The 27,369-nt window shown below is 38.4% G+C and overlaps 1 protein-coding gene across 3 annotated transcripts in view; it reads right to left on the reverse strand.

Annotated features, from left to right (window-relative positions):
* Window positions 1-27,369, reverse strand: part of Phf8 (PHD finger protein 8) — a 125,140-nt gene that overhangs the window by 59,565 nt on the left and 38,206 nt on the right. For 2 of the 3 annotated variants that reach the window (XM_005401514.2, XM_005401516.2), the window contains exons 11-18: window positions 22,825-22,916; window positions 15,933-16,022; window positions 13,792-14,094; window positions 12,913-13,016; window positions 5,701-5,870; window positions 5,476-5,561; window positions 4,298-4,431; window positions 3,428-3,741 (exon numbers count right to left, since the gene is read on the reverse strand). In XM_005401514.2, the coding sequence (XP_005401571.1) occupies window positions 3,428-3,741; window positions 4,298-4,431; window positions 5,476-5,561; window positions 5,701-5,870; window positions 12,913-13,016; window positions 13,792-14,094; window positions 15,933-16,022; window positions 22,825-22,916 (1,293 nt within the window). The remainder of the gene's footprint in view (window positions 1-3,427; window positions 3,742-4,297; window positions 4,432-5,475; window positions 5,562-5,700; window positions 5,871-12,912; window positions 13,017-13,791; window positions 14,095-15,932; window positions 16,023-22,824; window positions 22,917-27,369) is intronic. The other variant, XM_005401515.2, reaches the window with a different exon arrangement.

Here is a 27,369-nt window from a genome sequence, read left to right on the forward strand (position 1 = left end):
TATCTTTTACTTTTTTTAAATAATTTTGAAAATTTAAAAAACTAACAAAACAATGAAGACAAAATCAAAACACAAAAACGATACATGACCTCAAAACAAAATAATAGGAATTAACAATGATTGCTATATTACATACTGTTATCTTCAACGAAGTTGCTAAGTCAAGCCACCTCACCTTTGACAAAGGGGCCAAACATGTTCAATGGAAGAAAGATAGCCTCTTTCATAAATGATGCTGGAAAAACTGGCTTTCTACATGCTGAAGACTAAAACTAGACCCATGTCTATCCACCATGCACTACACTAAAGTCAAAATGGATCAAAGATCTAAACATTAAAACAGAAACACTAAATCTACTGGAAGAGAATGTAGGTGGAAATCTGGAAGACAAAGGGGTAGGCAGAGAGTTCATGAACAGAACCCAAACTGCATAAGAAATACTTCAAAGAATTAACAACTGGGATCTCATCTTATTGAAAAGTTTTTGCACATCAAAAGAAATCACCATGGGGTAAAAAGAAAACCCACGGATTGGAAAAAACTTTTAGCTAACTGTCCCTCAGACAAAGGACTTCTATCTAGAACATATAAAGAATAAAAAAAATCAGGCACCTAAAGTTCAAAGACCCAATCCAAAAATGGACATTGGAGATGCATATGCACTTCTCAGATGAAGAAATACAAATGGCAAATATATGAAAAAATTTTCAACATCATTGGTCATTTGAGAAATGCAAATTAAAACAACACTGAGATTCCATCTCACCCAGAAAGAATGGCTATTGTCAAGAAATCAATCAATAACAGGGGCTGGGGATTTAGCTCAGAGGCACAGCGCCTTCCTGGCAAGCGCGAAGTCATGAGTTTGATTCCTGGTACCGGAAAAAAAAAACCAAAAACAAAACAAAAACAAAAACAAAAAGAAATCAATCAATAACAAATACTGGAAGGGCTGTGGGGAGAAAGGAACCCTTCTCCACTGCTGGTGGGAGTGTAGACTAGTGAAACCACTGTGGAAATCAGTGAGGAGATTCCTCACAAACTAGGATTAGAGCTCCCACTTAATCCAGCTATTCCCGTTTTGGGTATTTTTCCAGAAAAACTGAAAACATCATACCAGAGCCATATATGTGCACCCATGTTTATAGCAGCGCAATTTGTCATAGCTAAATCCTGGAAAACACCCAAATGCCCATCAACAGAGGAATGGATAAAAAAGATGTGGTATTTTTATACAATGGAGTATTATTCAGCTATAAAAAAGATAAACTTGAGGCTTTTGTAGATATAAACGGATGCAACTAGAGACCATACTCAAAAGTGAAATAAATCAGACCCACATGTATAAGAACCTAGTGTAAGAACCTGAAAGAGTAAATAAAACCCGAAAAGTACAATAGATATTGTGAAAGGGAAAGAAATTGCTCAAAGGGAAAAAACAACTGAGATAACTGAAAGGAGAAAACAAATAAAGAAGAGAAAAAATATATATATATACACACACTAGGATAACTGGGATAATTGTACTGCTGATGTCTATTAGTTTATTGAAATGAACAGTTAAGGCTTCAGAATCTTTTTGACCAATTTTGCATGCTTATATCTGGTAATCTGAACAACTAATTTGAAGACAGCAATATGCAATATAACAACCATTGTTGAATTCCTACTATCTTGTTTAATGAAGCTCAATGGTATCATTTCTCACAGGAATGATACTCAAAAGTATCATTTCTAATGTTTTTTATTACTTCTTATTTTCTTTGTTTGATCAATCTTGCATTCTTACATCTGGTAATCTGAACAACTTCATTGAAGATAACAATATGTAAATACCACAACCATTGTTAATTCCTATCATCTTGTTTTGAAATTCTGTATAGTTTTTATTGTTTTTGTGTTTTTGTCTTTGTTATTTTGTTGTTTTTCCTCTTAAAAATAAAAAAAAATATAAGGATTTTCATTGCATCATTATAAGAGAAAAAACTTTGAAATAACTAAATGTCAATCACTAAATACTTAAACATATGATCTACATAAATGCTATAAAATGCTATGCAACAAGTAGATCTCCCTTTACCGATATTAAAAGGTGTCCAACCAAGTCACAGAACCACAAACAGTAAACAAAACCACCTCCATGTATATCTACATGCATGTGAAAACAACGAAAGGAAAAGTATACATCAAAAAAGTATACAAAAAAAAGAAATCAATCAATAACAAATGCTGGAGGGGCTGTGGGGAAAAAGGAACCCTTCTCCACTGCTGGTGGGAGTGTAGACTCAGAGGCAGACAACTGTTAGTCATGAGGACTTCTGGCTTACTTTGGTTTCTTTTGATCGTGGTCAATGAACATTAAAATTATTTGTATATTTTTTGAAAATATTAAATTGAAAACATTATAATTAGTAGCATCATAGAAAGAGGAGCTTTATGTACTGGAGCATTCAATAAATCTTAGTTTTAAAGAAGGACTTTTGAGGGAGTGAACCCAAGGCATTTGCAGTGAACTATATTCTTAGCCCTTCTTAGTTTTTCTTTTGAGACAAGATTTTGCTAAGTCACCCAAGCTAGAATCAAAGTTGTGATCCTCCTGCTTCAGCCTCCCTCCCAGAGTGCTGGGATTACAAATGTACCACCATACCTGGCTATTTTCTTTTAGGGCTCATTATTTAAATGTAAAAATCTCACTGAAAGGTCAGTACAGTAGTGTCTTAGTATTGGTGGAGGAATGGATTCAAAAAATCCTACCCCAAACACAATCTGTAGATGCTCAAGTCCCTTAATACACAGTATTTGCACGCACCCTACCCATATCCTCCTGCCTACCTCAAATAAACTCTAGATTGTCTGCAATACCTAATACAATATCAGTGCTGTATAAATAGCTGTTACATTGTTTAGGGACAATGACAAGAGAAACGACAAGAGAAAAGTCTGTATATGTTCAGTACAGATGTAACTGTTTTCCAAATATTTCTGCTCAATGGTTGGTTGAACCTGTAAACATGGAACCCATATGGAGAGCTGACTGTATATACCTTTGTAAGGGATAAGATGACTGACACAGAACATAAACAATGCAGGTGGTATAAGTAAGCAAAAGGGTAAAAAAAAAAAAAGAGTAGCCAGAATAAAAGTTGAACAGTACCAAAAACAGATGATAGCTAATTATAAGAGCTACCATTTTTGAGCGCTTCCCATGACCAAGACACTGGTTTAGGTGCTCTATGCAAGCATAACTGCTGATTCTTGCATTAACTTGTGCCCCATTTTACAGGGTAAAAAACATGGCTCAGAGAAGCTAAGGACTGGGCTTAAGGTCAGCCCTTTCCTCTCTATAACTTGTCTTTTGGGCTGAAATTGAGACTGGGGCTGAAGGGAGCCCTTCTGGCCTAAACCCATGTGCTTAGCTGCCCTTACTATACTCTGCGTCCTTGAAGCATGCTCCCAAGCTGTCCTGTTCATCCAGACTGGCATTCTCCTCCTCCTCCTCGCTTTCGGTTCTCCAGTATGCTGGCCGCTTGATGGGCCGTTTCCCTGGGGTGCGCTGGGAAGCAGGACTGCTAGACACTGTGCCCAGCCCACTGCTGGAGCTCCCACTGCTTCGGTCCTGCCCCCCGGTCCACCAGGCCTGCAGGCTGGAGGTAGCCGGAGAAGACGATGAGGACTGCAGGTTGGCCATACACAGCATGCCCTGGATGGCCTCCTGAGTGCTGGGGGAGGCTGGGGCCTCGCTGCAAGGGATAGAGGAGAAATGCTGAAGGAGTGTCTCTAGTTGTCAGAAGAAACCAGTCATCAGAATAATCAGAGAGAAGGGACAACAGTTCTGGGTATTAAGGTGGGAGGAAGGAAAGAACCACCCAAGGTGAAAAACTAGAAATCAAGCTAAAAGATCAAGACAGTATCAAAGACTCTTTTCATGAAAAGCTAGTCCTTAAGAAGCCTCATGTCTCTTCATAGACAGCAGGCAAGATGGCAAAAAAGGGGGGCACTCTTGTTTTACTCTTCACAAATGCTACAATCTTTCAGTTTTCAAGTTCTTATGTGACTCTTCTAGCCCCTCTTCCAACTTCCAAAGCACCTGAAATTGATTCCCGTTGAAGTCTATACAACTATCCTTTTACTATCAAATCTTAAGTTCCTTAGAACAGGTTTCACATTTATTTTATTCCTTCAACCCAAATTCTATGGATAGTTCTTTGTCCACTTAAATTGGCTAAACTAACCTCTTAGGGAGGGGGACGGGAGTGTCTAGTAACTTGGAGAGGGGAGATCAAAGCCAATACTCACCTGAGAGCAGCATAATCAGGTCCCCCCACCTGCCTGCTGGCCTTGAGTAGATCAAGAATTCCACCAGCTCCACTCCCATTCCCAAGCTTGCCTTCAACTCCTTCCACCATGTCTTCATCTGTTGTATAGTCTTCCTGTTGGGAAAAGAGCACACTACCTCAACCTCCCAGGCTGGGCTCATAAAGCCCCAATTCAGGGATGACAGTTTGACTTCTAATTACTTGTGAGAGTATAGAATAAGCACTAAGCACAGTGGAGTATCTGTTCTTTCATCTTAATTTCCATGGCTTTTATTTTTTTAGTACTGAGGATTGAACCAAGGGTCTTCATAGTAAACTACATCCCCAGTCCCTACTCTATTTTTTGAGACAGGGTCTCACTATGTTACTGCTAAGTTGCCTAGACTGGATTCAAACTTGCAATCCTCCTGCCTGAGTCTCCCAGAATATGGGATTTATAGGCCTATGCCACCATGTCTAGCTTCCAGGGTATTTTTGTAAAGTACTATAACTCCTATTTTACAGATAAGGAACTAGGACTCAATGAAATAAAATAGTTTGTGCAAGGTCATATTAAATTCTTCAAATCATATTCAGTCTTTTTTTTTTTTTTTTTTGTCTTTTTGAGACAGAGTCTCACTATGCAGTTCAGGCTGACCTTGAGCTCACTTTGTACCCCATGCTGGCCTCAAATTCACAACGATCCTCCTGCCTCAGCCTCCCAAGTGCTGGGATTACAGGCGTGCACCAACACGTCCGGCAATCATGTTGAGTCCTTTTGCTACAACACACTACCTTTTATTTTATTCTATATTAAAAGTATTTTTTAAATATTTCAACTAAATTATAATCTTCCATTTATATGCTGAGCAGCCCTTAGCATACAATCTTCTACTTTTTTTTGTCTTTTTGAGATGGGTCTCGCTATTCAGTTCAGGATGGCCTTGAGCTCACTTTGTAGCCCATGCTGGTCTCGAACTCGCATGATCCTCCTGCCTCAGCCTCCCGAGTGTTAGGATTACAGTTCTGCACCACCATGCCGTGCTCAATCTTCTACTTAATAAATATTTGCATGAAATGTCTAGGATGTCTCTGGAGCTTCCTCAACCAGAATGACAATATGTCTTCTGACACCATGACCAGAATGAACAGAAGACCAGATACAGAGTAGACTCCTACCTCAATATCAAACTCAACTTCTCCTGGTTCACGAACTCGGTTAGGATCAGAGCAAGGTTTTGCACGTGGCAACTTCCGAGAAAATTCTAAAAAACAATGGAATATACTTATTATGAGGCAAAGATCAGCATCTGAGTCAAACACTCTAAGGAAAGAAAATAAGATTATCATTTTCTTAGGAGTAGTGACCACAAGGAAAAATAGAGAAGACAGACTGACACACACTTGGTCTTATTATCAGGGCTGCCTTCTCTTTTCCCAATCTCTCATCAATTTGCAGTTCATCATCTGAATCCAGGTCAAATTCATCTTCCATCACTTGTTCTGCCACCAGCCTTGCCTTCTTCGCAATTTTGGCTCTCCGAGACTTGGATAAGCTCTTTATCCTCTTTGTACTGGAGATAAAGGGAAAAAAAACATAAACAGAAGTCACGTACAGTATTAGGATGGCAGGGCTAGAGGTGTAGTTCCATGGTAGAACATGTGCTTGGCATATATAAGGGCCTAGGTTTAACCTCTAGCACTACAAAAAAAAAAAATTAAAATGGCAATTCTTTCCAAATTGATCCATAAATTCAATGCAGTTCTTATCAAAATCCAGCCAACTTTTTAACAGAAGTTTTAAAAACTAATAATAAAAGATACAAGAATACACAGAAGACCTAAAACAGCTAACACTGTTTTGAAAAAGAACAAGGTCAGAAGACTATTAAGTTACAAAACCTACTACAGAGCTATAGTAACCAAGATAATGTAATATTAGAATAAGGGCAGACAGATGAGTGAGACAGAACTATGAGTCCAGAATAAACTCTTAAATTTATACCCAACCGGCCGGGCATGGTGGCACATGCCTATAATCCCAGCACTGGGGAGGCTGATGCAAGAGGGTTGTTGTGAGTTCAACGCCAGCCTTGACAGTGAGACCCTGTCTCAAAAACAAACCAACAAAATTTTTGACCAATTGACTTTTGCCACAAGAATTCAGTGGGGGACAGGATAAAACTTTCAACGAAGTGTAATAAGACAATTGGATACCTACATGCAAAGAAATGAATGTGGACCCTTATTTACATCATAAACAAAAACTACCTCAAAATGCATCATAGATCTAAATATGAAAGTTAAACCTAGAACACTAGAAGAAACACAGGGCAATATCTCTGTGACATGGGAATAGGTAAAATTAAAATCTTTTCTGCAACAACAACAAAAACAATTTAAAAATAAATTCTAGCCACAGACATAGGAAAAAAAAATTTGTATAGCCTTTGTCTGGTAAAGGAAATACTTACAGAACTCTTAGAAATCAATAATAAGACAAGTCAATCTAAGACTTGTGTGGTACTGCATATTATCCCAAAACTGGGAGGCTGAGGCAAGAGAATCACAAATTCAAACACAATCTGGACAATTTAGCAACTTAGTGAGCCCCTGTCTCAAAAATAAAAAAGAGGAACTAGGGATGTAGCTCAGTATAAAGGCCCTGGGTATAATCCCCATTACCGCCCCCCCCCACACAGTCAATTTAAAAGCAAGCAAAAAACCCAAATAGACATTTCTCCAAAATTAATATACAAAAACGTCCATAATCACTCAAAAAGATCCTCAACATCATCACTCGTTAGGGAAATGCAAATGAAAACCACCCTGACATTTATGACATGAATAAACCCAGAAAACATTGTGCTAAGTGAGCAAGCCTGACAGAAAACAAAAAAAGACTATATGATCTCATTCACATGTGAAATCTAAGAGTCAAATTCACAGAAGCAAATGGTCCCCAGGATTAGGATGAAGTGGGAGAGAGTCTAGTCAAAGGGTACAAAGTTTTGGTTATATAGGAAGAGTCAGTTCTAGAAATCTGATGAATAGAAAGGTAACTATCGTCAATAACACTGTATTATATACTTGCAATTTCCTGAGAGTAGATCTGTGTTTTTATCACACATACAAAGAATGGTAACTGTGAAGAGATGGGCTATATTAATTAGACTGATTGTAGTAATCATTTCACAACGTAGATGCGTATCAAAATATCACACTGTACACATAAAATACATACAATTTGGGGCCCTGGGGAATAGCTCAGTGGTAGAACGCTTGCCTATCATGTGCAAGGTCCTGGGTTCAATCACCAGCACTGCAAAAAACACACACACACAAAATAAGATAACAGAATGACTACAATCAAAAAGGCAAATAATAAAATGTGAGACAAGCAGTACATGGTAATGCATACCTATAATCCCAGCACTCTGGGAGGCTAAGGGAAGAGGATCCTAAGTTTGAGCCACCAATCTAGACAACTTAGCAAGACCTAGTCTCAAAAATTAAAAAAACGGCTAGGGATGTAAAAAAACAAACAAAAAAAAAGTGTAAAGACCCTGGGTTTAATGGTTCAATCCCTAGCACCACCAAAAAACAGTGGTGAAGAAATTCAGGATTACTGACAGAAATGTAAAATGATACAGACACTAAGCAATATTGTTTGGCAGTTTCTTAAAGAATTAGACAAAGAGTTACCATATGCCCTAGTATTTTTACTCCTAGGTAAAAAACAAAAACACATTCACACAAAAACTTAAACATGAATATTTAGAACATCACTACCCAGAATAACCCAAAAGTAGACTATCAACTCATGAATGAATAAACAAAATATGGCACACATACATCCATACCATGGAATACTATTCAACAATAAAAAGGAACCAAGTTGGGCATGGTGCCAAACATCTATAACCTTAACAGTTAGGAGGCTGAGGCAGGAGGATTGCCAAGAGTTCAAGGCCACCTTAGGCTACAAAGTAAGTTCAAGTCCAGCCTAAAACTACATAGCAAAACTCTGTCTTAAAAAAAGAAAAAGAAAAAGAAACTAGTGATACATGTTACATCATGGATGAATCTCACAAACATTATGCCTTAAGTGAAAAATGCCAGACACAAAAGGCCACCTATATGATTTCATTTGTCTAAAATGTCCATATAAAGCAAGTCTATAAAGGCAGAAAGTAGATAAGTGGGTGTTAGCCTGGGATGAGAATGAGTGCAGCTGGGCATGGTGGCACACACCTGTGTCACAGCACTCAGGAGGCTGAGGCAGGAGGATCACCTTAAGTTCAAGGCCAGTCTAGGATACAAAGCTCAAAGCCAATCTGAACTACACAGCAAAACCCTGTCTCAAAAAGACACACACACACACACACACAAAGAAAATGAGTGCAAATGGGTAGAACAGATCTTTTTTGAGGTAAAAGAAATGTTTTAAAATCAGATTGTGATGATGACTGTATAATTCTTTAACTTACTAAAATTCATTTAACTGTAAAAACAGGTTAATTTTGTTGTATGCAAATTATACTTCAAAAGATGTCATTCATAAGTGGAATCTGAAACAGGTGATTTCATACAAAACACTACTTACCAGAGATGGGAGAACAGGAAGAAGTGGGAGGAGAGAGGTCAATCAAAGGGTAAAATGTTACTGTTTCATGGAAGCAGTAAGTTATGCTGTTCTATAGCACAGCAGGGTGAAAATAACTAACAACAATGCATCACATATCTTGTGGCAGAACACAGGAATTTGAATGTAGTCACTATAAAGAAATAATTACTGTGAGTGGATCACTATCCAGTATGTTATGAATTACATGGTAACTCATAAGTATGAACAAATGTTGCGTGGCCATCAAAAAATGTATAAAGGAAATGAAAGAACTCAATAGTGGCTTACACAATCCTCTTATACATGGTAAACGATATGAAATAAAAAGGAACAAGTGGGTTGGAGGGTTATGGCTCAGTGGTAGAGCAACTGCCTACCATGCCAAGCTCCTAGCATGCCAGCATCAGCACCACAAAAAGTAAAAAAAAAAACAAAAAAAACAAATACAATAAACTTAGTAAAAAGGTTTTCTATTAAAAAAAGAACAAGCTTCTGGTAAATCAGTACATTCCCACATTCAGCAAATAGTCACTTTGTGGAAATGTCTTTCAGTGGATTGGCTATTATTACACTGGCCTGTTTTCTACATCATACAATTGTTGGGAGGATTAAAAGAGCTAATGCAGAGCCTCAAACATAGCAAGTGCTCAATGGTAACTAAGTTGCCTGTTTTCACCTGAGCAAAATGATGGTAAAAATACTTACCCTGAGGGTTGCTGTGTGGACTAAGTAACATGTAAATAGCTAAGACAGAGTTGGACATACAGCAAATGCTCGATAAATGATATAATTCATGCTCAGATCTTTTTATCAACTTCTAATTACAAAAAACTTCAAACATACAAAATTGTGAATATGTAACAAACTTCCATGCATTGTACAGCTAAGCTTCAATATAAACATACAACCATTTTTTGTTTCATCTATACCTCAATCCCCACAAACTACTGAACTTTGAGAAAAGCCTACATATAGTATCATATTGTCTATAAATATTTCTATACTTTGACCCTCTCAATTCACCAGACAGCAGCTTCTTGCAGCTATAGCAGATAACAGAAGCAGTGAGAAAAAGGTGGCAGAGGGGGATATATCTCACTGTATCTTCAACAGCCATTATAAGAACTCAGGATCTTCATCCTCAATTTTTTTCTCTCTAGGGGACTAACCAGGAGTGCTAAACAAAAGCAATGCTTAATATTCTCTCTAATCTTACTCTTTAGTAACTCGATTCTTGGACCCCAAGAAAAATTCTCTCACTTTCAGAATCTGCCTTACTCTCCCTATTCCCTTATTTTCTCTCTAGATGGACATACTACATTCTCCCTTATATCCGTAAAGAACCGTTTTCTACAAAAAGGCTGTTTTGTGGGGTTTTTTGGTTTTTGTTTTTTGTTTTGAGATAGGCTCTCACTATGTAGTTCAGGATGGCCTTGTACTCACAACTATCCTCTTGCCTCAGCCTCCAGAGTGCTGAGATTACAGGTGTACACCACCACGCCTGGCCCAAAGGGGCTATTAATAAAGTATCCTCGTTGTTTGCATTCCTACACTGTTTATACTCTGCACTTGGCTCCTGAATACTATCTAACATTCTGAGTATCTAGATAATAACCCTTATTTCTCTCCCCTGTCTCTGCTTTCCTACGTACTTCATGGTTTACTGATGACCTACTTAGCTTCTGGCCATACCCAGATTATTACTACATTTCATCTCCATCTGCATAGTCCTACTTATTAGGTCCATTTATTAAATAAGTATCTACTATGTTTCAGGCAGTGTGATAAGAACATTACATACATTATCTCACTTAATCCCCTAACAATTCTAAGGTAAGTTTCATCTTACTTTGTAGTAGACATAATGAGGACACTGAGGTACAGAAGGGTTCCTTAACTGGCAAAGGTCACACAGTGAATGTTTCAGAATTAGGACTCCAACTCAGGTTTGGCTGACTACTAAGACCATGATATTGTTGTGAACAGGTTTTCTTCTTTTAGAAAATGTTCACTGAAAATTATTTTAAAGCCAGTTTGGTGGTACACACCTGTAATCTCAGCACTTGGGTGGCTCACACAACAGGATTGTGAGTTCAAGGCCAGGGTGGGCCAGATAGCAAGTCTGAAGCCATTCTGAACTACATAGTGAGACCTTATCTCAAAAAAAAAGGTTTTAGAAGGGAGGGGATAGGGAAGAAAGAGAAAAGGAAAAAAAAGAGAAAAGAAAAAATATAAACAAAAATTTTGTAAATAAGGAGGGGAAGAAGAGTTGAAGGGAGGGGAAGGGGATGGAGAAAAAAAAAGAATCAAGATATATTATGTACAGGTATAAATTCCCTACAATGAATGTGATCATTATATATATCAAAAGTGAACCAATAAAATTAATTTTAGAAAAAGTAAGGCTGGGCACAGTAGCACATGACCATTGTCCCAGCAACTCAGGAGGCTGAGGGGAAGAATCACTTAAATTCAAGTGTTTGAGACCAGTCAGGGCAACACAATGAAACCCTAGCAGAATGCTGTGGCATATTTTAAAATGAATTCCTTTGGGCTGGGCATGTAGCCCAATGGTAGAACCCTTGCTTGTCATGTGCAAGACTCTACATTTAATCCCTATCATCTCAAAAAAGGAAAACTAACACACGTTTATTGTATATACAACGAATGCTATTAAGTGAAATATTTCCTTCCCACCTCCCTATCCAACATTCCAGAGATAACCACTGTTAAAAATTTGGTGTAACAAGCATAAAATATACAACAAATATATTTACTTGCTTGAATACATTTATCTCTGGAAGGAAAACATGGGTACTGGGGGTGGAGAACAAAGGAAGACAGATGGGAACAAGATTTTTCATTGTGTGCTCTTTAACGCTTTTTGAGTTTTAACCCTTACAAATTTAAGTTTAAACTTTATAAAACTCAAACTTTAAAACACACAGGAAGACTACACTGCTTTCCTACATGCACAAAAATATACATGTGTGTACAAATGCTTTTAAGCATAAAAATGAAGTATTCCTATATATTATTTTGTAATCTCATTTTTTTGTTTAATGTATCTTGAAGCCAGAAACTGGCATGTGCCTATAATTCTAGTTATTCAGGAGGCTCGAACACAGGAGGAGTTCAACATCAGCCTAAGCAAGAGAGAAAGACCTTGTATCAAACAAAACAAAAAAGGAATATATCTTGGACACAGACATTGAAGGCCAGCCTAAGCAACATAGCAAGACCCCTCCATTTCAAACAAAACAAAAAGGAAATATATCTTGGAAATCTATGTCAACAAATATTAACTTGCCCCATTCTTTGTAACAGTTACACAGTATTCCATTTTATACAAATTCCATACTTTATGTATCTAATCTTTACTGATAAATAATTGAATGTTTCAAATTACTTACAAACATGAGGTACTAAGTACTAAACCTTTTTATTTACAAATGGGTGCAAAGATGTCTGCAAACTAAATTCTTTAAAATCAAGTCACAAGACAAAAGGTATATTTATATTGCATGTATTGTTCTTATACTGTTTTGTAAATGGATGTCTGTTTGTTAATATGTTTTCCTTCTTTTATTCTCAAAATAAATAAAAAAATAAAAAGATATATTTAATGAATGTAATCATTATATACTGCAAAGATGTACTAATAAAATAGACAAAAATATATAAAAAATTAATGCTTTTAAACAGGATACTATACTACATATTTCTACCAGTGATGCTGCCCCACTGATTTGCTGAAATTCGAGAACTTATAAAAGCTCTTTCTCAAGACTATCAGTTAGATTTCAGACATCTCTCCTACAGTGATTTTCTGATCTAAACAATGATATCTGATAATATCTCAAGGTACTGCTCTATGTACAGCCCATTCCTACTTATATCCCAACTCCTACATGCCAATTCTGTGCCCTGACTTAGTGGCATAATGTCACTGACAGTCCTAGTATCTCTGTTTCTTCTTTTAACCTCACCTGCCATTAGCCATCAATAGGGTCAGCGGGCTCTCACTTTCATCAAGGTCCATGTCTGGCGAGTCATCATCTGAGTCATTCAAGCAGGTACCAGTCATGTTGAACTGCAGAAGGAGGAGGCTCAGTTGTCACCAGTCTAAGACTCCCAGGTGAATCAAGAAGGCCAGTTCCCTCTGGTTTCATGGCTGAGTTCACTGTCAAAACCCACTGAACCAAGATCTTCGGCTATACCTCCCCAACCCAATCCCCACCTCCAGAGATCACAGGTACAGTAGGTTGAAAATACAGTATATGGCTGCTTCAGGGGAAAACTATCAATCCTGTAAAACATATTCCCTTAAAAAAGGACATGGGCATCTTTAGATGCCCATGGAGGATACCATAATCCTAAGGCAAAGTAAAGTCCTACTGGGGAGGGATTTTTCTCAAAGACCTGTTCAAAACTCCAGTCTGACACTTACACAATGTTCTAGAATTTCATTCCCATCCCAACATTTCAAAATTCAGCTCAAGTGTCATGTTTTTGGAAAAGAGTTCCTGACTGTCTCCCCTACCACAGAAAATCAACCCCCTCTGTGTCTCAGGGACCCAAACATACCCCAATTGTGGCATCCACAACACTTCATTGTACTCATTTGTTTTTACACCTATATTTCTTCCTAGCCTGTCAGCCTCTTGAGAGTTACATCCAGAGCACCTATCACAGTGCCAAGCATAGAAAAAGCCTCAATAAATGCTTATTACATGAGTGGGACTGGTAGCCAAACACCAGGGGCCCTAAGGGAGGTGAGAGTAGGACAGGAGGATAGCCTGTCCTTTTGAAACCCTGCTCTTCCAAGGGACCCAAGTGTTGGGCTGAACCCATGGGCCAGCACCCACCTTTGCTTTCTGGGAACAGCCTGTCTTCAGTGCCTGATGATTGTTTGGGTCCATGAGATTATAGCTCAAGTGGCCAGCAGGCCCCAAGGCTGAACTCTCCTTGCCCTTTCGCTCTGCTTTCTTGAAGAGTTCCTTGGGCTTCAGGCCTTTCTTCTTTGAACCACTTTTGGAGGGCAGTGACAGCCTGGACATGGATACTGAAGTGGAATGGGCTGGCCTGGTTAAGGGAATGGAGCCAGCTGGGAAGATCCTCTGCAGCCCAAAGATATTGCTCGTCTTCCCAACGTTCTGTTGGAAGATGTCCTATAAGAGCGTTAGTACACGAGGGGGTTAGAGCTTACTCAAGGGTTCTCTCTACGTTAAGAGCAGAGGTCTGTTCCCAGCATTGGTGGTAATGCCATGGTAGTGGCTTGCAGATGCTCCACATATGCACACCCTAGTTTTTGCACAACAAGTCATCAAGAATTTATTGGGTGGCATTTTTTTACCCAGCCACTGACAAGTAAAGAGAAGACGAGCAAAGGAAAAGCCCAGCACTGTTGTGAAAACTGGAGAAAAAGACTCCAAAAGTAGCTGACATAAAACCAACAAAAAAAGAAAATCAAGTACTAAACTGTGTGGTTCAAAGTTTAAGGACCAGAGGATTCGAAAGGAGAAAAGTTCTAGTCATAATTTTACTACTACCTAGCTCTGTGACATCCCGAAATGTTGTCTCACCTCTCTGGAACTCTGTTTACTCACTTATGAAACTAAGGGACCAGATGGAAAGGTGACTTTCAAAGATATTCAGTGGTTCTTTTGAGCTTCCTGGAAGAAGTTCTAGGGACTGGAAGCAGATTGAAAACATAGGAAAGGAACAAGTAGAACCCTAGGCCTCCCACCTTCATCTTACTGAAAGCAATTGTGCTTTTATTTGTTGTCTATACTGGTCTTCCGTGTAAGATCTCATTTGAAAAGATTCCATTCCTTTAAAACATTTGAAGGACAATAGACCATATATAATCTATCTGTAAGTTCCTTCAAACCAGCCCAAAGCTCTGTTTCTACAAGACTGGTTTAAGTAGGAAGAGTTGCAGTAAAGGTAGGACTTTAACTAAATCCTGACGAATTTTAATAGCCGAAGTAGATGAAAATGAGGTAGGAGGTAAGACACTGTAAGGTGTAGGTAGTAAAACATGCTGCAAGCAATGGGGCAAGAAGCCCAACTTCCAGTAGTTCACTTGACTACCCTTTAGTATGAATGTATGTCTTAGAAACTAAATGAACCTGCATAGTTCCTGAGCTAAAAACAGTTTAAACATCCTCAAGCCTAATTCTCCTCTGATGCCTCTGCTACTTCACCAGCCCACACTGAGTTCTTCTCTTTTCTATGAAGTCTATTAATAACAACGGATCACATTTATTGAGTACTTACTCTGCCAGGCACTGTGCGAGGGGCTCTACATATATTAGCTCTTAATCCTACCAAAGCTCTGAAAAGTTTGTAAAATTGGTTCCCATTTTACAGAGGAGGAAACTGGGGCTCTGAAAAGCTTTCAAATGACCAAGTAGGAACCAGAATCAGGTTTCTCTAAGTCTCTTACCACTATACCTTACTGCCTCGTGGTATATGCCACCTGTTGAAACATGGCTTTGTAATCATCTTCAACCTGAGAGAACTGTCATTTTGTAGAATGCAGAAACTGAGTGAAAATATTAATAATAACAACACCTATAACTACCACCACCACCACCCACCACCACAACCAACCATGAACACCTAGTGTGTGCCAAGAACTATATTTAATATTCAATCCATATTATTTTATTTAATCCTCTTAATCCTTGAGTCGGTACAATTGTCCTTATTTCAGACATGAGGAAACTGAAGCTCAGAGAGGTTAATTTTGCTCAAGACTCTCTACTAGATTCTGCATTCTTTGTGGGCAGGCACTGTATTATTTGTGTATCTTAAAAGCCTAGCCCAGTGTGTGGCACAGAGTCCAAGCACATAATAATAATTTGAATGAATGACTGACTAATTGAACAGGGCCCTTGGCAGAGTATTCCCAACCCTTCCCCTAGGTTCTATGCCAATTACAAAGGCCTCACTTGAGTACTGAGCCCTTCCCAAATGCTTTCCCTCCCACCATGCTTCTTACTTCAACCAGGCGGATCTCCCTAGCCAGATCTTTAATGAGTTGTACAGTCCGTACTGTCTCCGGGATCTCATCCTCATGGTCTGGCAGAGCCTGTCAAAAAAGAGGAATAAGAAATAAACTCACACAAAAATGAACAACTAATTTTCAACAAACATTGCAAAGCAGTTTAATGAAAAAAGGGAGGTCTTTTCAACAGCTGCCACTGGATCAATTGCATACCCACATGCAAAAAATAAATAAAAGAACCTTGATCCATTTTGTACGCTGTCCCCTGCACATACAGAATAGATCACAGACCTAATTGTAAAAACCTGAAACTATAAAACCTTTAGGAAAGAGGAAAAAAAACCTCTGTGATTTTTGTTTAGGCAAAAATGTTTTAAGATACAAATAACATGAACCGGAAAGAAAAAGTTGATAAAATGAACTTAACAAAAATAAAAAATTTGAAAAACCTCTACTGCTTTAAGACAAGCCAGACTGAGAAAAAGTATCTGCCAAATATATCTGGCATGGCTGGGGATATAGCTCAGCGGCGTAAGTGCCAGCATGGCAAGTGCAAGGTCCTGAGTTTGATTCCCCGGTATGGAAAAATATATATGTATTTATATATATATATAGATAGATAGATAGATATAGATATAGATATAGATATATCTGGCAAAGGACATATAAGAGGTGAGAGGAATTGAAGACTCTGCCAAGGGCCCTGTTCAATTAGTAAGTCATTCATTCAAATTATTATTATGTGCTTGGACTACAACCCTTATGAAATCAATGACTTCAGGGAGATCACTGGGGATCAACCAACAGTTAAAAAAGTGCAGTCACAGATCCACAGTTAACTCAACAGCAACCCAGAGTTGTGTCTCTAACTTGTTTGTCATCTTCCTGATATTTCCAAGGTTTTTCTTTGTGATTTCTTCTACCACTTTTCACTTCTGTGTCCAGAGGACTAGTAAATTTCACTGGAGTTTGTTCTTTTTTTTCCTCTTGATTTGATTCTTCTTCCATTTAACTCTTCTAATCTATAAGGAATTAATTTTGATGGCAGGGTGGGAAGTCAAGAACCCCTGCTGGATAACCTTAATGTTTCCCACCCATACCAGGTGCTCTGGAAAGGTCAGGGAACAAATGCCTCTCATGTAAGTCATCTGGACTTCCCAAAAAAACTTTTTCTGTAAGTGTGACCTCCTCAGAATTGTGTCCTACTCTTCCCTGCTCCCTTTGGACATGCTCTTTGGGGCCATTCCTTGGTCACTGGGTCTCGTAACTTGGGGCATGAGACCTTAGGATCCACCCAACCACTTCCATTTTAGTGTTCCTAGAACAGTCACTCTGAAGTTCATTCATGAGAGAGGTCAGAGACATACTAAAGGCAGGCACACCTGAAAGATGTGGAAAAACAGAATGCAAGGCTAAGGCTCAGAGCAGATGACTCAAAGGAGCAAGGGAAGGCCTAAAAGATGACATCCAAAAATATATGACAGAAAAGTTGGCAAAAGGAAATGAAGAGACTGTATGGGTTAACTCTGCAGTGAATGAAAGTTCCCCTTAGGTCACAGCATGCAAGGGAAAGAGTGTAGAATATCTGAACCTTGAATATGTATTGGTATTTCTTCTTCTTCTTCTTCTTCTTCTTCTTCTTCTTCTTCTTCTTCTTCTTCTTCTTCTTCTTCTTCTTCTTCTTTTGTATTTCTAAATCCTGTGAGCTACCACGCCTAGCTAAGGCCTATCTTTTAAACTTCAATACTTTGAAAAGGCAATCCATGCACATGGTTCAAAAATCAAACAACAAGCCGGGCATGGTGCCACATGCCTTGGGAAGCTAAGGCAGGAGAATCACTGAGAGTTTGAGGCCTGCCTGGGCTACAAAGTGAGCTCAAGGCCAGCCTGAACTGCACAGTGAAACCCTGTCTCAAAAGACATAAAAACGACAAAAAAAAATCAAACAATATAAAACAATATATATAAAAAAATCACTCCTGTCTTTGACTTGACATCAGTCCCATCATACTATATACACAGAGTTCTGCATCTATACTTGACAAATTCTAGAGCTCTTTCCAAATCAGGAGACAGACAGCTTTTTTATTTTCTTTTATACTTGTTTACTATTCGTTTGGGTAAATGGATATTGGTACATTTCTAAAATGCCAAATTTGGCAGTATACACCTGGAGCCTTGTGTTTTTTCATAAACTTTAACCTAGTAATTTCTCTTACAGGAATCTATCCTGAAGGAACAACCAAGAGATGATTGAAAAAGACTGGTGCATACAAACATTTACTATATGACTCTCTATAACTACATCCCTACAAATAAACATATAAAAAGGAAGCAATAATAGGCAAGTGGGTAGGTAAAGACAGTACATCCAAGCAAAAGAGTATTATGTAACTATTAAATGCTTATGGAAGAGCCAGGCATGGTGGCACACGCCTGTAATCCCAGCACTCTGGAGGCTGAGGCAGGAGGATCGTTGTGAGTTCGAAGCCAGCCTGGGCTACAAAATGAGTTCAAGACCAGCCTGAACTGCACAGTGAGACCCTGTCTCAAAAAAAAATGCATATGGAGAACTCTGGTGACATAGGCAAATTAAGATAAGCCAGTACATTCAGTTACAAAATTGAACACACACTGCAACAGCAATTAAATTATTTAAATGCACATAAAAATACCAGAAGAAAATATACCCAAACATTAACGGTAGTTTCTTCTCAGAGTTAAAATTAAAGATGTTATATAAAATATACCAATAAAATCTGATTGAAAAAATAAATAAATTAAAGCTGTTTTTCCTTTTTTATATTCTATTTTTTGTTTGTTTTTAGGTTTTTTGGGACAGTGTCACACTGTGTAGTTCAAGCTGGCCTTGAACACACTTTATAGCCTGGGGGGGTGGGCGCACATGCCAACTCACAGCAAACTTCCTGCCTCAGCTTCCCAAGTGCTGGGATTACAGGTGTTATTTCACCATGTCCAGCCCTCTTCTATTTTTTTTTAATTCTCAAGAGTAAATATGTACTACTTTTCATAATCATAAAGAACGATTTAGAGAGAATCAAGATGGTAGAGTGGTGAGCAACAGCAACCTTCAACCTCTCTGAGATGTGGAATCCAAACACTGAGTAACAACTTGCAGAAGAAACAGAAGTAAACCACTGGGAATCATGAAGGAATTGACAAGAAAATTAAAAGCTACACAAAAATTTGAGAGATGGATCACAACACTGAGAAACAATCTGGACTCTTCACCCTCAACACAGCAGGCAACAACCAGATAGGGGTCTCAGAGAAGGCATTCACCATATTTCTGGAGAGTGCTTGGTGGGACATCATTCCAGGAAGGGGTTGACTGAACAAATCTGGAACTCAAAACAGCTGGGGGATGTCTTTACTACAGAGTTTCCAGTGTTACCTTCCCACTACATGAGTGACAGCCACAGGACATAGCTTCAGACTACATGAGAGACAGCAAAGGAGACAGCTTCAGACAGGGAATAAGCTAGAAAAAGACCCCCTGAAGGGTTTGAACTTGGACTGGGAAGGACACAAGCCCCAACCTCCAAGGTGGGAAGCCATGCGAGGCTTGAGTTGTGCTGGTTCTCAAAATGCCAAAATTAAGTACGTGAGCCTTTGCCCTACTGCCTGCACCCTCCACAGATCTGGGGTCTAATTGCCTTCTTTATCTACTGTTTAGTCTGGACTAAACAGAGGGGACTTTGAAATGGACAGGGACCTCACAAACCCACAGGCCGTAAGGGTAGGAAGAGAAAACCATGAACTGCTAGACTACAAAACTACAGACCCAGAAAGAAAATCACTCATTCAAAAGTAGAGATGGCCAGGAGTGGTGGCACATGTCTATAATCCCAGTTTGAGGCCAGCCTGGGCTACATAGTGAGTTTAAGCCCAACCTGAACAGCATAGTGAGACCCTCCCTGTCTCCTAAATAAATAAATAAATAAATAAATAAATAAATAAATAAATAGTACAGAGAATTTTTTTCTGTATTTGGACTTTTTTTTCTCCATTCTTTCCTTTACATTGGCTTACTGGGATCTCAGGAATTTTCCTTTGTCCTTCTTTCTTGTTTTTCCTTTCTTCATTTTTTCCCCATGTCTTTTATTTTTCCTTTTGATTTTCTCTTATCTTTATTTTATTGTTTTTTCTTTTTTTCTTCTTTCCCGCCTTTTCCTTTTATCTTCTATTTCTCATTTGGTCTTTTTCTGTGTTACCTTTATCAAATTCTATAAATGCTCATCTACTTCTTAATAGACTCCTTTGTATCACTTCTCTTTTCTCCTTCTCATCTTCTATTCCTTAGTTTTTCAAATTTTTCCACATGCACTTTCCCATTCCAAACCCCTTACATCCTTAATACTTTAATACCATTTTTATTAATCTTTAGGAAGAAAGTTAACACTATGGTCTTACTGCTTAATACTTTTCTATCATTAGTGAAGATATAGTTGTTACATTTAGTACATATTTGCTGTATATCAATATCAAGGTTGTCTTAGTGTTTATACTATAATTGTGGATTTCTTTTCTATGGTGGAGGTTGGTATATATTATTGGTTTTTATGGTATGTCAATATCCAAATTGTCTTGGATATTATTACTGCTGATAATTTGCTTGATACTGCCAGAGTTGCATAACTGTCGATATTCATGTGTTTTCTCTGTATGCCAACACCTGGATTACCTTTGTGACATTATCAATACTGTGGTCCATTCCCAGAGAACAGGGTGTTAGGTCAAATGCACTGCATTTTCTCCTCCCAAATTAACACAGATGGTCAGATCTTGGGACAGAGGCAAAACTATAGCCATACTAGAGTGCATCACTGAAAAGGAGACTAATTATAGGGATCTCCATGCTAGCAACAAAGTCTTTCCACTATAAGTGCTATAAACCTAAGCACAAAACAAAACAAACAGAAAATAATAGAAACATGGTGAGACAAGGCAAAATAAAAATGCCACCCAAAACTCCACATTCCACCATACCAATTCTGGGGGCAGGCATGAGGGAGAGTAAGACAAAACTAACATACCCAGATTATTCAAAAGGATAATAGAGGAGATTAAAAAATAGATCAATGAGGTGCTCGGTGGGATCACAGAAGACATCACATCATGAAACAAATAATAGAAGTATTGAACAAAACAACCAAGGAGCTTATAGAAGACACTAATAAAAAACTAGCTGAGCAGAAAAATAAAGACACAAAACATGAATGCCCAGTTTAGCACACAAATAGTCCATGAAAAGCTCTCCAGAAATCCAGGAGATTAAAAACTCTACTGCAAGTATAGGCAGTAGAAACAACCAATGTGAGGTTGGAATATCAGAATTAGAAGATAGGGATGTTTTCATAGACAACTATTCAGAGATACCTTAAAATGAGACATGAATAATGGACCCAACAATGCTAGATGATGCAAGAAGAATAATATTGGCCACTGTGTTTAATCTTGTATGGTGGCCCATCTTCAATATACTTCTTTTCCTGTATATTTCTTTTCTTACTTTTAATTGGCCCACACTCACTCTGTAGAGCCTGTTTCTTTTCCTACCTTTAATAAAACTTTGCCACCATTAAAAAAAGATTAAAATTAATTAGAATAAGTGAAAAATCAGAAGACAAGCCAGGCATAGTGGTGCATGCCTATAAACCCACCACTTGGGAGGGTGAGGAAGGGGGATTGCTGTGAGTTTTAGGCCAGCCTGGCTACACAGTGAGTTCAAGCCCAGCCTGAACTAAATAGCAAGAGCCTGTCTCAAAAGAAACAAAGGAAGGAAGGAAGGAAGGAATGAAGGAAGAAAGGAAGGAGGGAAGGAAGGAAGGAAGGAAAGAAGGAAGGAAGGGAAGGAAGGAAGGAAGGAAGGAATGGACAGAAGAAAGCACAAAGGGCATAAAAAACATGTTTACAGAAATCATAACAGAAAACTTTCCAAATATAAGAAAAGTTTAAACATACAGATAAATGAGGCATATAGGACTCCAAATAGCCATGATCAAAAGAGAACCTCTCCATGTCACATTATAATCAAACTACCGGAAGTCCAACAAGGAACAGAATCTTACAAACTGTTGGAGAAAAGCAACGAATAATAAAAGCATACCTATCGGAATTACAGTAGACTTCAACACAAACCTTAAAAGCCAGGAAGGTTTGCCATAAAGTGTTTCAAACTCTAATTAAAAAACAACTTCCAACTGAGATATGTCCTACAAATCTATCTTTCAAAATTGATGGAGAAATAATGTCTTTCCATGACAAAGAGTACATCAAGAAATTCATGAAGAGCAAAACAACAGTACAAAAATTTCTCAAGGATATCCTAGAAAGAGACAATGAAATCAACAATGCCAAAAAGCATAATAGAGTGAATACACCAGGCATGGTGAGCAGTTAAACAAAAAGAAGAAAAAAACAGAAAATCAGCAACAGGAAAATAAAACGATGATAGGGAAAAGTGAGTATCTTCCAGTAAAAACTTTTAGTATGAATGGTCTTAATCCCCACTCAAAAGACATAGATTGACAGAATGGATCAAGAAACAAAATCTGGGGCTAGGGATTTAGCTCAGCAGCACAGCGCCTGCCTGGCAAGTGCAAGGTCATGAGTTCAATTCCTGGTACTGGGGAAAAAAAAAAAAAAAAAAAGAAACAAAATCCAACAATATGCAGTATACAAGATAAAAAGATTTAAGCAGGGTGTGGTGGGGAACGCTTGTAATCCCAGTGCTCAGGAGGCTGAGGCAGGAGGATCACTTTGAGTTGAGGCCAGTCTGGGCTACATAGTGAGTTTTAATACAGCCTGAACTACATAGCAACAGCCTGTCTCAGAAATAAAAAGAAAAGAAAAAAACAGTTACTTCTTTCTTTGTCCAGGCTCTAAAGGCCAAATTCAGAGCTTTGCCACCATGGACCAGGTAGGAGGCAGGGTGTCTCCTGTTCTCCCGCAAACCTAAAGGGGGAAAGAAGAAAAGAGTGTCATTGAAGCCAAGTAAGAGAAGTGAATAACTTGCTATCTTTTTAAAGCAACAGAACATATGTTCAAGATTCTGAGCACAACTCTAGATCTCATAATTCTAACATTGTTTGCAAACAGAAAACCTACTGCATGATAGGCACCTGACCACTATTATTTTATTTAATCCTTATGACAAATTTGCAAACCAGAAATTAATGTGTTCATTTTAGAGTTAGGGAAACTGAGGTTTCAAGAGGAAACAGACTTAACCAAGTACCCACAACTGCAGTAAATACCAAAGGCAAGACTGAAACCATGTTTATTTGAGTCTAAGAGCCATACTCCTTTCCTTACATTACTCTGCCTCTTGGGTCTCAAAACAAGATTACTCAGGAGGACAATGATTTCAATTTTCACAGACTCAAAGGGCTATTAACATAGAAAATGGAATGGCTATATTCTGTCTCATTTTAGGGGGAAGCTACTATTAACAGCCAGATTTAGGCTCTATTGAAGAATTTTCTACATAACTAAGCTGTTCTTCAGAATAGGTAGTGTTCAGTTAGTTATCTAGCCTCTGATTGAATACTAAAGTGACAGTCTAGCTAAGTGGCAGAATAAGGGCTTGAGGTATTCAGTAGGAGACTGTACTCAAAAGGAGTCTAACTTTATAACTTTGACATACTGATTCCTCCTGGTTAAGGTACTTTTAAAACTAAATCTCTGTCAAAAGCAAAGGACTTTATCTCAGAATGGACCAAGAAAGAGGAAACCCAGCATATTGGCTTCTATCTGGGCTTACACCTAGGAATTAACACAAGGATGCCAGGATGGTCAGGAATGGGTCTTATCCCTATGGGAAGCAAAACCAGGAAACTTGTAGAATAGTTCAGACTGAGTTTCTGACCTTAACTGGCAGGAAATAGGGATAATTTCACTGAGATCCAATTTTCTCAGACATGCTGATTAAACACAAAGAGTTAATTCATTTCCTTCTGTACATAATGCTAAATAAAAAAAGGAAATCCCCAAAGATCACACAGAACAGGACTCCATTCACATAATATTGTTCAAATGACAAACTTACAGAGATGGAAGACAGATTAGTAGTTTCAAAAAGTTATGGGAGCAGACAAGATGGCAGAGCACTGAGTGCTAGAGCTCAGCTTCTCCAGGATAAACTGTCTGGAGTCTGGAGAATAGTAGCTTGGAGAGAAACCAAAGTGAAGCAAGGATATATGGGAACAATGAGAGATCTGACAGAGGAGAAGAAATGGGGTAAAGCAACACAAAAAAGGTGGTCCACATTGCAGAGGAGAAACCAAGGCACCACAAACTGTAGTTTGCTGGCTGCCAGCCAGGAAACACAGTGAAACTAATAACTTCTCTGCTCACAAAGAACAGCATCAGGACTAGGAAACTCTATGCACTTGGAGACAGCAGGAAGAATGTGAGACTCTTGATTCTTCAGCAGCCCTGCTGAAACACCAGTAGGTGAGTGTCTGCAGTAATAGCACCCCAGGACATAGTCCTTGGAGCAGGTGCTGGCAAGGATGACATTATGAGGAAGGTCTGGGTGTTTGAACCTCGGTCCCAGATTAGCCCCTTGGTGGTGGCATCACACTGCCAAGTTCCCAAAATGGATGAGGGGAAGGATAGTTATGGGAGACTGCTAGCAGTTGAAGAGCAGACTGCGGGGAGTCACACTGAGATGCCAGGGCTGGATTCAGTTCCTGTAATCAGATACCAGTTTCTGCCTGAGTTACATAGGATGGGAGGCTCACACTGGTGCTGTGTTCCCATTGCTAAACAAAGACCCAAAACAGAGTCTTATGGTATTTCTCAACTAGCCCCGATAGATACCGAAATGATACTGTAATGTATTATCCTGTAACTGTTGTAGTTCAATTGATTGCATAGGAATAATCCTGACTCAGTGAACAAATTAGAGCCAATGAACTTGTCTGCTGAATCCATCATCACACCCAGGGAGAGGGACAGCAAGGGTTCCTAACCCAAGAACTTGGACTGCATTAAACTGCAAAAATGCCTGCAACCTGGTAGAGAGGTACTAAGTTTGAGGCAGTGGAAGGATCAGAGAAGTATTTGGGGAGTGAGCACTGAGACTCTCTGGCAAAGAAGCTACTTGGGAATCACATATGCAATGTCTATTTGGAATATCTAATCTATATTCCCACTGGACATTATATTAGCTTATCTTTTATGTTTCTTGAGTTATTTAGTAATGTGGAGTTATCTTCTTTTATTGTTTCATATGTATATTAAGTTATTACTCTTGTATACTGTTTCTTTTATTGGCTCTAATTTAATAGGTGTCTCGATTCTCTCCCTCATCTCAGCTCTTTAGTTTCTTCACCTCAAATCCCCAAAACAATATTATTAACATATATCTTTATTCTTTTTCCAAACACATAACTTCAACCTCCCAAGTTTTTAAATTTATCTTACTTAGCCCCCTTATAGCCATTCCTATCTTTATTAGTATAATTCCACGATGCTCCTCATTGTAAGCCTTTGGCTCTTCTATATCTTATCTAGCTTACTGTCCTCCCTATAAACAAGTTCTGACAACCATATAGCTTTCCTCAATCACAAAGTGAACCCCTTTCTCCCCATACCTTACCCTTACTCCCATAAAATACCCTCTGAAGACTCTCAGTACTAAACTTTCAACTCAACTAAAAGTAGTCCAATAAAATCAGAGCCCATACAATCTTCTCTACTCATCTACCATTAGTCTCCCTTTCAAACCTCGCCCTTACTGCCTAACAAGACTCATCCAAACACCCTGATTCTCCCCAACCCACCTCATCTACCTCACTGCAGAGCAACTATAAACAACAAACTGTCATAGTGTGCATAGACAACAGACAAAGCGAGGAAGAGTAACTGAAAGGACTATCATATAGAAGTGTTGTAAGATTAAATCTGTGGATGCTATTATACATAGAAACAATTCTTTCAGCAAAACACAGTGATAAGCTGGGCATGCTGGCATAAGTCTGTAATCCCAGCACTCAGGAAGCTGATGCAGGAGGATTGCTGCAAGTTTGAGGCCAGCCAGGGCAATGTAGTGAGTTCAAAGCTAGCCTGAACTACATAGCAAGACCCTGTCTCAAAAGAAAAAAAAGAACACAAACAAACAATAAAAAAACAGTGACAATCAAAATCATGTAAAATAAATTACAGAAGAGTAAATACTAGCACCAGACATAAAAAGCTGAAAATTACTCACAGAGGCAACATCCTACTATAAATTTCCATATAAGCCACAAACGCTCCTCAGTTCTCTAGTCCCTAACTTGCAGTAACTACCCCCTAAAAATGGGAGGGAAAAAACAGGGGGCCCCATATGATTTTTTAAAAGATACAAACAAATAAACACAGATACAAGTAGGAGAATGAAGAAATAAGGAAACTGAAGGTCTCTAAAACCCCCAACTCCTCCACAGCAGAGCAAGTCACAAAGGGAGGGAAAAAAACACCAGATAGCAGAAACCAAAGAAAAGTTCTTGTAAGAGATGAAGAAAGTAGATGAGTTCAAAGAGGAAATGAACCAAAAGTTTACAGCAATTATACTCAATAACGCCCACGGTAAATTTCGGGGAAATTGCTAAAAGAAAAAGCTGGATGAGCTAACCAAAACAGTTCAAACTTTGAACAAAAGATTCAAGAAGGATATGGAATCCTCAAAAAGAGGTCAGACAAGAAATACCCAAAATAAAAACCAGTTTAGAATTCATACATTGCAGAGATGACCAATTGAAGACACAGTGACTGATATTGAGGGAAAAACAGTGAATTATTATAAACAGCTCAAAGAAGTCAAAATAAAAGTAAGAGAACAAGGAAAAGACTATCCAACAACTACTAGATGACAAGAAGACCAATCTAAGGTGAACTGAAGTTAGAGAAAATATGGAAGATTGCACAGATGGATTCACTAACATGCTTACAGAAATTATGGAAGAAAACTTACCAAATGAAGAAAATATTTTAAAACACAAATAAGCAACACTTATAGAACACCAAACAATTATGACAGAAGGAGTTCACCAAGGCATATCCTTATTAAATTCACAGATACCCAGCAAAACAACAGAATTTTAAAGGAAGCCAGAGAAAAACAAAAAAATCACATATAAAGGTAAACCAATTAGAATCACAGACTTTTCAGCACAAATCTTGAAGGCTAGAAGAGCTTGGAGGGAAATATTTCAAGCTGTAAGAACAAATAGCTTCCAACCCAGATTAACTCACCCAAGAAAACTACCCTTCCAAAGAGATGATGAAAAAAGACCAGATCAGACTATATATGAGTACTAAACCAGCTCCAGAGAAAATGCTCAAGAGCATTCTCAACAGAAACAAGCAAAAGGATACATGGGAAAAAAAAAGAGGAGACTAATGAGGTCAATGAATAAAC

Source organism: Chinchilla lanigera, unplaced genomic scaffold, assembly GCF_000276665.1.
Source record: "Chinchilla lanigera isolate Chin_1 unplaced genomic scaffold, ChiLan1.0 scaffold00074, whole genome shotgun sequence".
Classification (NCBI taxonomy): Eukaryota; Metazoa; Chordata; class Mammalia; order Rodentia; family Chinchillidae; genus Chinchilla; species Chinchilla lanigera.